We start from the raw sequence: 16,201 nt of genomic DNA, 5'->3' as shown, positions 1-16,201 counted from the left end.
AAAAGGTGACTTAAGCAAATTTTGACAGATGATTTTTGTTTGCTAAGCACGTTTGATTAATGTTAACCATGGTTTGTAAATATATTCTCACAACATTAAGAAGATACGATAATGGTATTGATGTTTTAAGCATGTGATGTTACCAGATTTGTCTACTATTCCTACTTACCTGTTTTATTAAGGAAATTGTCGATGTACAATTTCAGTCCAGGTGGTGTTTCAATACTCAAGGCAACAGAGAAGAAATATCGATATGAGTTGTACAAGTTCAGCTTTGCGTTCATACCGACACATCTTCCACTGTCAGTATGACAGTCGGTGGTTATCGGATGTTTGGCGCCCTCTAAATGGATTTGGCACGGCGTCTCCTCGTCACAAATAGGCTCATTGTTATCTACGTCATCGATGTCCGATAATTTTATCTAGGATCATTAAAACATGTCGCTATGAGTTAGTCTATTTCTAAAAAATAGTCAATCAATATTAACAATAGCAAAAGCACTAATCATCAATTGAATAGCGTAGGCCTACCAATGTAACCAACATATTATCAAATTTGGTCAAGTAACGCGTCAACATGAAAAATAATTAGTGTTAAGTTTAAGGTTTACATTACATATATTCGGCCAGACAAGCAGAAAAAGATTTCCAAGACCTACCATGCATATTTTAGTGATGTGAACGTATCCTATATTTAAGGCTTGGTTGCAACGCAAGGAGGTCGTACGCGCAACACAAGTAAACTGACCAATCACAAGCGGCAGTTCAGAAGATCCATCGCGTCATGATTGGTCAAATTTTGGGAACGACATTAAACATGCCATTGCATATGTGATACAGTTGTACAAATCCAGGATAAAAAAATTCAACTTTTGACTCCATATTGAATTTCTAATCAATTACAGCTACCTGGTAAGTATTGCTATCTTATAGCTTATATGAACAATCTCTTGTAAAATGTAGTAAGTATATCACGTGGCACTCATAGATTCATTAAGCAGACGAACATACCTGATTACCGACCACAACAAACTGGCCTAGTTTAAAATCATGAATGCCAAGCGGTCCAAGAGGTGATTCGGACATGTACACGAGTAAACTTGCAATTCCCAGTGATATCTATGAAAATACAAACAAGAACATTAAATATGTTTAAGTGATAATCCCACGTATAATCTGCGCGTATAACATCTGTATGAAGTTATTAAAATGGCCATAAATACTAAAAACTAAGTTCACAAAACATCTGCAACGAATGAAATGAAACATAATACAGTTTACAGAATGTATTTATAAATTTTACGGGTTCACTTAAAAAGATGTCGTAAGTTTCCACGAATACGCGTTTCACCAGTCGAATAAAAGCGTGTGCATAAGTCAAATAATTTAAGCGGGAAATGTATTAAATGATGTGCATAGGCCTACACTATATGGCTAGATTTATAAGATAAATACACAATCTATAACAAACAATTTAAAACAATTTGAAGTCGGTAGTTATTGGAATCCGAAGCATGTATTTCTCCTTCTAACAACGTGAGAGTTTATCACAACTTCGGCCACGTGCTTGGCGTACAAAATGGAAGCACAAAACGTGTATGTCATAGAATACTTGAAGCTAATGAGCTGTATTTATTTCAGGAAGTCTGCTTTATCTAACGTCTTCCTCATATATCTCGGTGTAGCATTCAGACGGTCATACACGTACAAAGTGCGCGAGCAGTCACCTATGCGAATACGTGTGTATTCACACTGGAGAAAGTTGAGACGTTTAAGGGACAGACCAAACACGTTTACAGTTATTCAATGTCTAGTATACACTACTATAAGATGTATCATCATAATGAATGCATTAAGATTGGTTTCCAACAGACGAAAATACACGGGGTTTAGAAAACCAACCGATTCTGCAACTGTCAGTAGATATAGTCTAACTGACTATCGCAAGTCACCTAGAAACTATAGTATAGCTGTATCATGATACTAAAGTATTTAATACAGCCAGACTCGTTTATAGATGACTTGCGATCGTCAGTTAGACTCTATCTGCAGACAGCTGCGGAATCGCATCTGACATCAGTAGATAGAGTCTAACTAACTATCGCAAGTCACCTAGAAACTATAGTATAGCTGTATCATGATACTAAAGTATTTAATACAGCCAGACTCGTTTATAGATGACTTGCGATCGTCAGTTAGACTCTATCTGCAGACAGCTGCGGAATCGCATCTGACAGCAGTAGATAGAGTCTAACTAACTATCGCAAGTCACCTAGAAACTATAGTATAGCTGTATCATGATACTAAAGTATTTAATACAGCCAGACTCGTTTATAGATGACTTGCGATCGTCAGTTAGACTCTATCTACAGACAGCTGCGGAATCGCATCTGACATCAGTAGATAGAGTCTAACTAACTATCGCAAGTCACCTAGAAACTATAGTATAGCTGTATAATGATACTAAAGTATTTAATACTGCCAGACGATGACTTGCGATCGTCAGTTAGACTCTATCTACTGACAGCTGCAGAATCAGGCGAGAAAGGAGACTCTATACACAGTTCCCTGCAATTTTACTTCACATTGAAGTATTAATGATTTTTTACCCAGGATCCAATACTAGTGGGAACCACCCACTACCAGGCTTAGGCTTACTATAAAATAAAACATTACAGACACACAGTAAATACCAGCACATTCACCAAGCAGCAACGTGTGTATATGTGTACACAGTGTAACACGTACGTGCTTATACGTCAAAACATAACTCATTTCCAGAAGCTTTCTGTTTCGTATTGGATTTCACCTCTTTAAATATAATTTTCCAAATGCCTATTATTATGTCTCTTTAAACAGAAACGGCAATGGTGGTAATGTATCTGTCTAGGTTTCTGTAATTTGCTAATTGTACCCTGAAGACATATCACGCACTTCACCTTTCCATAACACGACATTATTTTCAACCTATGTGTGCATAGTTGTGATGGAAAAGAAAGATATGTTCATTTATTAGACGTTACAAAAATGACAATATAATATATTGTCATGTAACGGCCAGCCTACCGGTCTTTATATTATAAAACAAATTATATAATTTATCGATATTATAAAATGTTGGTTAAACACATTCAATTTACATACAATGTGGTTGCTGTTTAGATCATAAAACCGAACTGTGGTTTAGTAGAACCAGGATGTGAACATTATTGGTAAGCAAGTACCCGCTAAGGTATTCAGCTTAGTGTTCACATATACGGCGGCGTATAAGGCTAGCTTACGCCTTGCGTAGTCTACGCATTTGCGTGTGAACCAGGCAGTGGCGTTATTAACGCAACTCATTGTTTGATAATAAACAGGACGACAGCTTTTATATATAACGCAACTGTTCGCTAAACGCTAATATGCAAATGAGTAGAATGTTGACGTCATCCGTTAAAGTTAACGTTTACGTGCGAAAGCTTCCTATTGTATGATGTGTTGCCGATTGTGTTGCTGAAAATAACGTTTACATTCTCGATCATTTTATAAAGAAAATACCAGCATTTGGTCAATTTCTCATCAAGTTTTGACTGCCGCTTTTGGTTGATTGTCATTTCGACCTGCTCTCGATTGTACACAGCGGATTTATTGACAAGAACAACTAAACATAAAATATGAATTCCATCGTTTATGGAAGATGAAAGCAAACCGAAGGTAATGCGATCTAGTTATGAACAAGTCAGACCTACCTTGCTTTCATAATTAATTTTCGAAAATCAGTCGGTAATTTGCGCGTAATTGAGAAAACCGAAGCTGAAATGTCAGACTATAAAACGTGCTGTTTTGATATTATTTAGTAAGTGAAAATACAGTACGCGCTGCTATGGCTTGCACATTCTCTCTATGTCTTATTACAGTGATTTAATCGACTTAATTTGGATTGAATTAAGAGGGCGTTAAGGTGAAATAATGATTTATTTCCATTGATTGATTTGTACAAAACATGAACTCGTTTCATGTGTGATTTTCTGTTATATTTCTAGTCTAAAATATCAGCCACGTAGTATTATAAGTTGAGCTTTCTGATAAATGTATAATATTATTAAAGGTGATGTTTTTACACAGACACTGAGTGAATCAACTTTTGGTGTAGTTGTAGTAGTGCAATATGGGGTGAGGGACTAAAACCAGTCGATCAATGTTCTACCCTTATCAACTTGCACCCAACAACACCTGACCCAAAACCTCCTTTGACCCTACTCATTCATAGCGTACAGCTCTGTCTACACTATCAAACTTTATGTGACATATCACTACCATATTTGGGCACATCACACTTTTTTTTTGTCAAACTAGTTTGATAGTGTAGACAGAGCTTTAGACACAGATTTCAAACCAGTGTGTGACGTAGGCCTTAAGCGCGGATACTAAGGTAGGGTATGTTCACACTGAAGCGCCACTACTAAGATGGTAGAATTCATCAAACGTTTAATTAATATAATAAGGTTGCTGCATAACCTTTGACCTGAATTCATTTATCTATTTACTAATTTACACCAATCGTTAAAGAAGACATACTACTCAATGATTTATTGCTGGCCGAACATTAAACATTAAATAAGCATATAAGATGTTAATTCGTTATGTTTTGTGAATGTGTTACTAACCCTTAATCTGTCTTCCCACGACAGCTGCAGAATAGCTATAATATCAAGAGGTTTTCCTAACTCTGTGATAATCGTTGCAGCTATGCCATTCATCCCAGTCGCTTGTGGTTTTTGACCCAACTCTCTGTCATCCTTACGAAGACAATATCCAATCATCTATATTAAAAGAAAATGTTAAGTACTGTATTAATAATGTGTAAACGGTATAGATATAATTCACGATAGTAAACAAATATTTACGCAAATGCAAGCGAGATCCGAATATGGGCCTTCTGCCTGACCTCTACCAATATACCACCTCTGCTCTCACTCGATTAATTAAACATTATTAATTAAGCATACATTAGGGCTAAAAAATTTGTTGACCACAACTCCACATATAATTGAACATACATGTTTTCTATTAGGCGAATTTATTCATGCAAATCAAAAGCGTTGGCTAACGCGCTTGCGTATTATGTTCATCTAATTTTTGTGACGTGCTAAAAAGCGCAACCAATCAGATCTCAGGACGTCTCGAAACATTACTTTATAGACCCCTAATCTCCATTCCCTTCCTGCATTATAACGTTTTTTTTTCAATTTGAAAAAAAATAGAACCATCGATGTCTTCTCTCCCCTCCTATATTATATTCATCCAGTACGTGTAATACAACACCGGCGCCGCCTTTTGAAATTTAAATAAAAAATGGTCATACTAAACTAGGTAACGTGTAAAGATACTGCATTTGATGATCTACTTTCAATTGTTTCTGACAAGTTAAACTTGCTCTCCACATTTTGTCGTCATCTGTTACCAAAGGGTTCACCGATTCGAGAACATTGCTCCAATATCACGTGTTAATTTTCCGTTTGGTCAACTGATCACGGACAATGAAGACACGTCAGAAGACACGTCAAAAGACACATTATGTCATATTATTGTTTTTGTGTTTTAAAACTTTGAAAGGCATGGGTGGTATTTATTTTCTATTGTCTTATCATTCACAGTACTTTGATATTGCAGTTTTACTAAAGCTTTGTTCCCACTTGTAAGCGCAACGAAGCGATAGTTCGGATAATCCTTCGCGTTTGATTGGTCAAATTGCTTATGTCAAGTGGGAACAGAGCTTAATGTGTTCAGACACAGAAAACTAGTATTATGTTGCAAACGTTTTAAGTTGGCTGATGTACAATCAATGCCCGAATCAATAAACTGCGACAAAAATGTATCAAAACGAATAGCATTATTGCCTACAGATAGATTCTGAATGAAACAACATGAAGGGAAATTTGTTATTAAACCATTTTCAACACAAATAAATGCTTCATTATTATGAACTCATAAGGTAAAATTTTAAGTAAGAATTACGTTACTGAAGTTGTGGCTATGTTCAATTTACAATCACAACCACACAGCTTAGCAAACGCACAGAATACGTACAAATTACGCATATAATACGTACAAATTACGCACAGAATACGTACAAATTACGCACAGAATACGTACAAATTACGCACAGAATACGTACAAATTACGCACATAATACGTACAAATTATGCACAGAATACGTACAATTATGCACAGAATACGTACAAATTACGCACAGAATACGTAAAATTACGCACATAATAGGGAGGTTTCGCAACGCTACGAATACGATAACGAAAACGGATACGTCATACATTTATGAAACTTTTGAGCTGATCCCCATTTCATATTCGTAAAGCGTATTTGTGTTGACGAATATCACCAGTCATATTCGTAACTACAAAACGAGTATAGTTTTTGATTATTTTCCACATTCTGCATTTGAATCAGAAATGATTCATGATTATAATATAATTATAGATTTATTGAAAGTAATTTACTAAAAGTAATTTACTAAAATAACAAGTCGATTTTGATAAATAGCAGTTTTTAAAGTGCTCACTCGCTTTGATGTTACGCTAGGCCTAGGCAGCCAAGCAACACGTACCTGCTGCGCTTCGAATTTACCGCAGTCACATTTTTTTTTTTTGGATCGACGGCGCCCTCGATTTTTGCAGGCTTACGAAAACGAATACATGTGCGTGACGTATTCGTTTTCGTTATCGTATTCGTAGCGTTGCGAAACCTCTCTAATACGTACAAATTACGCACAGAATACGTACAAATTACGCACATGTACAAATTACGCACAGAATACGTACTAATTACGCACACAATACGTACAAATTACGCACAGAATACGTACCAATTACGCACAGAATACGTACAAATTACGCACAGAATACGTACAAATTACGCACATAATACGTCCAAATTACGCACAGAATACGTACAAATTACGCACGTAAAGACATACATCAACTGCTTGATTGGAATGTGTGTTTCCATATTTAAAAATAAACCAATGAAAATTTTAACAAGGTCCACATTATGGAATGTACCGTATGGTTATTTGGGAGGAAGTGTACTATGGAAGTGACTGACTTCACGTATTGTTTACACAAACACCTAATGCTGTTTTCCATTATAAACTTGATTTCCCCCCAGTCTGATCGACTAAAACAACAAGAATGATGTTAAGATAAGTTGCCGAGTGATGGTAAACTAGCACAGGTCCCTCCAGTGGGGATAGTTTATTAATTTCACATTTTATAATGCTCTCAGCCATGCTCATTTTTCAACACCATATTTAAGCGCATTATACAATACAAAAACGTTGACATTAATGTTATCAGCACATTCACGCACGAATGTGTTTGAATTGACGAGACATGACGGTTCAAAGTTGAGCACCCGCGTGAACATTGCAAACAATCAATCCGTCTCAAGCCATCCATTTTATGCTGTCATATTTTCAGGATTGATGAGTTGTAGTGTGAAGGCCATTGATTTTACTTCGTATTAAATATTTCAATCAGTACAGTTGTTTTTATAGGAGAAATCATCACAGTTTATTGAAGATTATCGTCTGCTAGTAATATTACGACTGTGCTAAGTTTGCGCGGTTTTTTCTGGGTACAATTGGTACGTCTGATAACAGTTACATGACCGTCCTACTTTTTAAGGAATATGGTGAGATATTAGCTATTATTGAAAATTAATAGGCCTAATGAAAATGATAATGTGGCATCCGTATTAATAATCAACGTATATTTATCCATTTTCGTTACTCATTAAAAAGTGTTTTAAAATGTTTTGGGGAGCAGATTCAATGAAAATAAGTGCAGTCAGAGATCCAGAATCTATTCCAATCTCAAAACTATTTTTTTATAGACCTCTTCAAAAAACTACTAAACCGACCTAAATGGGTTAAACTCTAACCCTAACCCCCACCCTTCTTCCATTAGTCGAAGAAAGCACACATTGCACATGACCCGTATATCAACTGTCAAAATATATTATAATACAAATGGTCTTAAAATCAAAGTTGATAAAACATTCATTGTTTTAGCGACTTGAATTCTATAATTCTCGTTAAAATCACATAATGGTTTCAACATTCAATTGGTCATGTGGAGAATTTAAAGTCACTATGGGTATAAACTTTGCCATAATTCTATTTTTGTATATAAATAACATTTTATAATTTGTTTTTACTACTTTCCGGTTATCAAGCACAAAACACCATTGTTCGGTGGTTCCTCCTAAACTTAAACTATGGTAATAGGACGATAATTATTAAATATGAGAATATTGATAAAGGAAAATGGCATTATTGATGATCTGATTATTTATTTTATTTAAACAATGCCCTCTTAACATGAACATTTTTCTAGATATAATATATTTATGTATAATCACGCAAACTGTACAAGAGAACTGTAACATTTGGCTCCTTCACAAGTGTAACATGCTATCGGCGTTTTTATTCAAACAATGTTCCATTCAACAACAAAAAATACTATCAATAATTATTCATAACTACTAACAAAGCTTTAATGTTGATTGCTTTCTTTTCCATGCGAACTAACTCGACCTAATTAATCATGTTTGAACTACAATGATGTTAATATTCATTGTCACATTCACAAGGCAAACACAGAGGCCTATTCAATTAATATTTATATACTTTGATGACTTTCTAATTTTCAAGAACAATCTTTCTGCATGGACTCATCAATTTTGATGGGTATTTATTTTCTCCACGTCGCTTTGTCCGTAAATTCGTTGTGTGTTTTTCTTTTTTATTAACTTTTCACGCTGGTTACAAATGGCTTGATCACACGCTAAACTACTGTTGTTGTAAAAGCCTTACATTAAAGGAACATTCTATTAAAACCTTACATTAAAGGAACATTTCATTAAAGCCTTACATTAAAGGGACATTCTATTAAAGCCTTACATTAAAGGGACATTCTATTAAAACCTTACATTAAATGAACATTTCATTAAAGCCTTACATTAAAGGGACATTCTATTTAAGTCTTACATTACAGGGACATTCCAGCTTTTCATTTTAATAGATCGATTATTGTTAACACTTCTGGTTTATATGAATAAAAATGATTTTTAATCGACTAACACTGCCCAAATAGAATAAACGAAAACACAAGGAAAAAAACAATTTTTACGCGCGCGTACAAATACGCTAATGTATTATCAACCTTTATACGCCGCGCTAATTGAAAGTTGATAACGATGCAGTTTACATTTGGATTAACATAAAAGTAATAACAGATAATACATGTTCTTTGGGATTTCATTCACAAATTGTTATACGAGTTATAAATAGGTTTACGCCAACGACTGTTTTTAACAAGCGGCACCTCAACCGAAAATTATTGATCACTGAATTCTTTGAACCCATTAGATGATTTCAAATCATCAACATTACAACATGCAAAGCCCAAACACATATACATCTTTAACATACCAGCGGTGTACTTTGTGTATGTTCGTTACTACAAACGAGTTTCAAGTCTAATGTAATGGAAAAGAATTATTATTTCTCTGCAGGGAAAACAGCTATTACCTTTTTGTAATGGAATTCCTTATTTTGTATTTATATACAAATCCCTCTATTTTATGTCGTGACTTATTTTAATGTTACTGTTTTCGAAGTAGAAATTGGAATACATGCTATGATAGTTTTCATGGTGATTTATTGCAAACGAGTTGAGCATTTGCAACTGCACAACTTTCAGTTAAGCACAATGTTTAGTAGTAAACAGTATTTGACATTTTCATGATTGAAAAAAGTAATTACCGTGTAGCTTAGTAGTGGTGTACAGTTGAGCCAGTAAAAATCCAATAATGATAGGATCTGGTAGGATTTGGTTTTATGACTAAAAGAACTCGCCATAAGCCTTAGAAAGTTCAATATCAACCACGTAGCAGCAACGATCTTATATTCATTATTATACTGCTGCAAAATATTATTTTAGGTAGCGTTATCGAATAATAGGACAACACAAAAAACCAGACGCCTGCGGGGATCCGTGGTTCTTATTGAATGAATTTATTATTCTAAATAAACTCATTTCACTAAGAAAAAAGTGGGAACCAAAGGCAATTTCTAATGTACCATTAAGTCAGTTAAAATGAAAGAAACTTATTTTAGAGAAAAGTATTCGGGATGGGTATATCCATGTACAATATAACAGTAGTGTATGCATAAAATAAGATCCTAAAACAATCGCTACGGTCCAATAATCTTTCCAATTCAATTACTATGACTATAATTCAGCTGTCAATTAAAAAACAAACAACAAAATAGTGAAACGATTTTCACCGATTACCCATTAAATTGGAAATTAAAAACTCATTTGAATCAATCGAGATTTATGTCCCCTCGTGAAACACAATCCTTTCCTGAGTTCTCTGTACTATCACATTGATTTCATCTCACAAACAAGACACTGTGCAAAAGAAGTTATTATATTGCAACATGAAACCTCACTCAAAGTACTTGTATAAAATCAATATACATAGGCATAAAGTTTAACCGTTACACGTGTTTGCCTGTATAGCATGGTGTATAATAATAGTAAGATAGTTGACACAGTTCATGGAGAAAGTTATTTTCCATGTTCAGTAAAAGTAGTTCGATAGGAAAATTCTTTTACAAACATGAAATGAACAATTTTGAATTGTTTTATCTGATCGAAAGAACACATGGGTCGAAAAAAATATACATTATGTGTGTTGCGTTGGGAATTTCAAAAATAATGTCTTTAAATGTCTTTAAACTCGAAAGAGGTTCTATAGACAGATTAAACATTTTCCAACAAAAGCTTTCTCATTTCAAACTGGGTATATAACACCCAAAATCCCATTCTCCACTTGCTAAACGTGTATTATCTGGTATGGGTCATTCGTCGCATATTTTTCTCCGTTTACTCGCATACGAAGAAAGTCAAATGGCTATCACCACTTCTATGGTCAAAATATAATCTTAACCTACGTCACGGCAGACCAGACAAGTTAAAATAGGTTATTTATTAGGTAATCGAACAGTTTGGTAACTGATATTTGCTTCTTGCTACCTAATTAATTTTAATGGGAATGTATGCTTAGTTAATGGTGGATATCGATGTCACTTCTCTAATGAAATCGTAATAAAACCCAGCAAACAAGACAGTAAAAATGTCTTCATTGACATCGTCCCCGATATTATGAAGTAAAACCAGAATGCAAACCTATATATTGCAAGGCTGCTAAAATGAATTGAAACAAATCTTCTAAAATAAGGCCTACTATTAAACCTTGTGCAGCAAAACTGTCGCACTTTGTATGTAATAACTGGTGTTGGACTTTGTGACGCAACCAGTCTACACTTCTAGGAAACTTGACCAATTGATGTATTTGCAAACTACGATTTTGCTCGCGTTTTGCAAACTAAATTTGTTCTGAAGTTCGACAACTGAAACCTTTCTTGCTAAAATCGGAATTTGTTTGAGTATGCAAATTAGCGTTAGCTAGTGTAGACAGGTATGTTTCAGGGGACCGCTATCCTTGTTTCTATGCATTTGATTGCGTTTGGTTGCTTGTTCTCCCTTGTTCACATTATCAATATACTATTTACTTGATCAGCAGAAAGTGGAGGACTGGGTCCCAAAATATTGTTCAAAAAATGTGTTTTAAGAATGATGCTTGATAATGATATGATAACCGAAGTAATATAGTAATAGTTTTACCAGTAACTGGTTCTAATACAGTTAACTAAACTGCAGTCATCGTAATTAGTAATTTAACTTGAAATAGCCCAAATAGTAATTAAGTATTAGTACAGTCGACTTGAATGAATAGTGAACCATAAGGTATTTAATTTCCAAAGTCGTGATCTTAAATGAACAAATATTTCATTGAGATGAGGAGTTTATCATCTACTATCATTCATCATTAGAAATTGATCATTCGCCCCAGGCTTTACATAAATATGTATTTATAACAATGTGACGCCTTTGTGTATTTAAAAGATTAATTTCTGAAATATCAAGAAAATTGAAATTGATTATTAGATACACGACGAATAATGGTACATAAGTTAAAGGCGTGGTTATTTACTGTGGACTCGACATATACCGTAGGGAAACAGTACTATGTCAGCGATTCAATTGTCTCTTGACGAAACTACATTAGCAGGGTATGGGAGGGGGTGGGGGTGGTTTTGTAAAAGACTAAAGACAATGTTTATATCGAATTTGGAACAATACTAATTAGCCGAAGCCACATCCCAACACCCTCTGGATATAAAGTCTGGAAAGTATTCTGTAATATTACCCATAGCTTTTACTCGTCGTAACTACTCACTGAATTGATTTTGATGAAATGTAGATTTGAAACTAATGGGCAAAAGGTGGAGGATGAGAGCAGACCTTAAGAACGTTAAGTAAAGTCGTTAGAACATCGCAATTGGCTCTTGCGACATGCCGTTAATTACTCAAAACACATTTACCTATCACGAGGGATTTTCTACTCTCTTTAATAGGAGTACTTAATTAAACTAGAGATCTAAAACTTGATCTTGTTTTATCCTAGTCGACGCTAATGTAGAACGGCTCAAGGAAGATGGGTTTGGTATGACATGATGAAACTGGCATGTTGAACTGTCCTGGATTTGACCAATGACAGAGGTGTCAAGCATGCAGACGACGATCATGGAAAAAAGGAAGATTGATCAAGATCATCATCAGAGTGTCACTACATTATAGAGGTTGTCACATTTGCGACAACCTCTCCGGTATTTTTTAAATTCCCAATCCAACTAATTCATCAATCGTAAATCAATTTACATTATCTAAATATAATTGACCAAATGTTCTGTTTTAATACGAAAGAAAGTGGCACGCGTATGAACGCTGAAACAATACGCGCTGATAATAGTGAATTGATTGGCATGTGCTTACGGCCTATCACATAAACATTATACGGTCTTGCTGTATGTTCATGTGAGGTGCTAATGGAATACATTGATTGAGTAGTCTATTGAAATCGCGAAAGAGACATCTAAAGACACAATGACAGATGTAAAGACAAATTAATCCATTTCCATATTTTTCAAAATTAATAATTCAAGTAAAAGTAACTTTGTTTATTTGTTTATATGTCATAAATAAATTATCAGCAGATTTGTTTGTTAAACAACTTTAAAAGTACATTTAGACAACATACGGATGAATAGTGATCGATTGAAGTGAAACAGCTTTAGGCCTAAACAGTATTTTAATGTTATCTAAAAAAATAACAAACACCAAGGTATGCATAAACAAACAAGTGCGCATAATATTATTAGGCATACACACAACGCACGATATGATTTGGAAAAAAGACCAAAATCATCATGTATACTGACAAAAGTAGGCCTATGATATAAAACAAATATGAGTTGAACTTTTAACGTTTAACCTTGAGAATATCATATGAAACACTCGTTAATGACACTGCGTTTGCAAAGAGATTATAAAATAATAAAAATATTACTAGCCAAAATGACCCATCATTATGACAGGTTACAAGAACAAAGCCCGAACATCTGACATGCATGTGACCTTTCCGGCCTAATGCGCGCAAAAAAAGCATACGCGGTTACGTCATTGCCTTCAATGTCAAGGATTTCTATATAGGCCTATATACCGTCTGTTTTTTGTTGGTAAATTCATGAAATTACTACAGCATTAATTTCTGAAATTATCAACAGCAGAATTTGCTTGGATTAATGAATCATTATCAATGAGATTCATTTATGAAAACCCCCCTTACCGTCTGCAATTTCTTGGCGCCAAAGTTCTATTAGAAATAATTCTCTTTAATAATAATGGAAAATGTACTGTGAAAAGTGCAAGTGTATGAGCCAGGAAAGACTAATTTTTCTATTCTCGGTATTCTTGGCGCCTGATAACTGAAGATGTACTATCGTATTTATTAGATAACTGACCAAATTGAACATGTGTAATTAATTACAACTAGCCTAGCCGATACACTAACTTACTCTATAATCAAATGTATTAATGTTCTTTAACTTAAAACCTTTATGAAAGCATCCTATATTAACATAGGACTAATGATAAGATAGGCCTACAGGAGGTGAAAACATATCGCACCACCACTTCTGAAGAAACTATGCACCTTCTATTAAGGTTATTTATGGTAAATTCAAATAAATGCTGTATGGTACGACGACATTCTAGTTTAAATCATTTCAAGTCTATATCTTGGAAGTTTCAAATCAAACCTTACAAAACAATGAAATTAATATCATTCAATTTGTCAATCAACAATAACGAAAACAAAAGTTTAGTTCGTAAAGTAGACATTGAATGAAATGGTTCAAAGGTCACACGTTACAGTTGTCAGGTTTTCAGAATTAAAAGCTTTTATTTGAAACTGTTAAAATTCACTCATCTCCTAAGAAATTGTTTGCTCTTCAGATTCTTACCCATGACCCGAAGATCTTTGCTAAATATTCTCTCTGAATATGAGGTCACTATTGATAGACACTTTGTTTAGTTGCTAAGCCCTGCTTGTCAATTTCCTTCTGTTTCATCAACTTCCAAGCTCTTACCAGCGTTCCAATTTAAGTGGCATATATTTCTTGACTTTACTCAAGATTAATTCAATATGGTCGAAATTTTTTAATCCTTGTAACACGATACATGAATGAACTTCCTATTAAATGAATGTCGATCAAAAAAGACAAAGGACAGACAAGAAATAGAGTTATGAATACCATTGTTTGCTCTTAGCAAAGTTTGTTAATTACTATTTTCCCTCATAACGACCATTTTAAATGAAAATTATTATACAATAATCGAGGTCAGGTTTGCCATGAACACCAACGAAGGGCTATTGATGACCCTTTATTAGATATTAAAGTTCAATCATGTATGTATGATTTTATTTATTTGAAAGAGAGAAAGTGATGTTATGTTTTTGTTTATTTTAGATAAATAAATAAAAACAAGACACAGATGTTTATATATAAACCTGAGTAAAGAAATAAAATATCTTTGGCATAACTCCATTCTCGCACATGATCCGCAGACGAGACAACGAAATGATTTTTTTATTGCAGAGTGTAAACTCCAACAATCATCAGTAGCCTTCTCACCCAAACTGTATACTTCTGATACAAGGCAGTTCTACCGACAAAATATTATAAAATATATGTGTTGTGACATTTTTAGGTTCTTTTTTAACCCGCCTATGGTAATTACGATCATTTCCATCATTATGACTATTTTCTAACGATTAAGCCTTCCGAAGCGACAGTATTTGATGTTATATTTCCGTTACCATAAGGTGTTTGATGGATGTTATCCATAGATGCTTTAAGCATACGCCGTAGATGTTCCGTTTTGTATAATTTCTGACGAAAATAATTAATAAAACTCTTGCGGGTAGATGTATATTGCCATGCTTGTAACGCAATCAACCGTGTTTATTTCGCTACCTGTTAAGTATGATTGATTCGATAACAGTAACTATTAATCAATACACACTCAAAATGCTTTTGTAAATAATTGAAAAAGGAAATTATTTTTATTACCACTGGGAAATATTGAAGCAAAGCAGAGAGGGGTGGCTAGCATGGATGCTACAGAAGGAATTATTTAGGCTTAGGGAATTTGGGACAGGTGACGATGTTACTTAGTTTGGGCGTAAACGTAAGAATCGCTTTCTTTGCGATGTTTTAAAACTTTTCAACGTAACGTAAACGCACCTGCGCCTGAGTTTAAAGGAACAATGAAGATTATGTTTGATCGATAATGTGTCGACGATGATGTCTTTATTACAATACATTACCGTTGGAGTCGCAAAAAATGATTTTTAAACATATGAACCGTAAAACATTAAATGTGAATAGGTTGCCCTACTATTTTTATTTGTATTCCGTCTCGACAATGCAATAAAACGTTGGCTATTTTTGTATATATTTTATATGGTTATATATATTTAGATGGTTAATATAAGAATGTAATTGTTTGTAATGTTTTGCGCACCACAATTGTTGCTTTATGTTATTATATGGATGGTTATTAGAAAGTTTAATTGTTTTTGCGGAAATTTCCGAGGTCATGGTTTAAGTGAACATTTCCGAGGTCATGGTTCATCAAGTTCAAGGTTCATCCTTAGCGTGTCA

At 34.3% G+C, this 16,201-nt stretch overlaps 1 protein-coding gene across 2 annotated transcripts in view; it reads right to left on the bottom strand.

The window, feature by feature from the left end:
- The window catches only part of LOC144851756 (extracellular tyrosine-protein kinase PKDCC-like), a 52,419-nt gene that overhangs the window by 1,629 nt on the left and 34,589 nt on the right, over nucleotides 1-16,201 (bottom strand). For both annotated transcript variants that reach the window (XM_078709356.1, XM_078709355.1), the window contains exons 3-5: nucleotides 4,650-4,805; nucleotides 1,012-1,119; nucleotides 170-422 (exon numbers count right to left, since the gene is read on the bottom strand). In XM_078709356.1, the coding sequence (XP_078565482.1) occupies nucleotides 170-422; nucleotides 1,012-1,119; nucleotides 4,650-4,805 (517 nt within the window). The remainder of the gene's footprint in view (nucleotides 1-169; nucleotides 423-1,011; nucleotides 1,120-4,649; nucleotides 4,806-16,201) is intronic.

This window comes from Antedon bifida, chromosome 9 (assembly GCF_963402885.1).
Source record: "Antedon bifida chromosome 9, ecAntBifi1.1, whole genome shotgun sequence".
Classification (NCBI taxonomy): Eukaryota; Metazoa; Echinodermata; class Crinoidea; order Comatulida; family Antedonidae; genus Antedon; species Antedon bifida.
The sequence above is the reverse complement of the archived record's forward strand: the minus strand, read 5'-3'. Positions and strand labels throughout refer to the sequence as shown.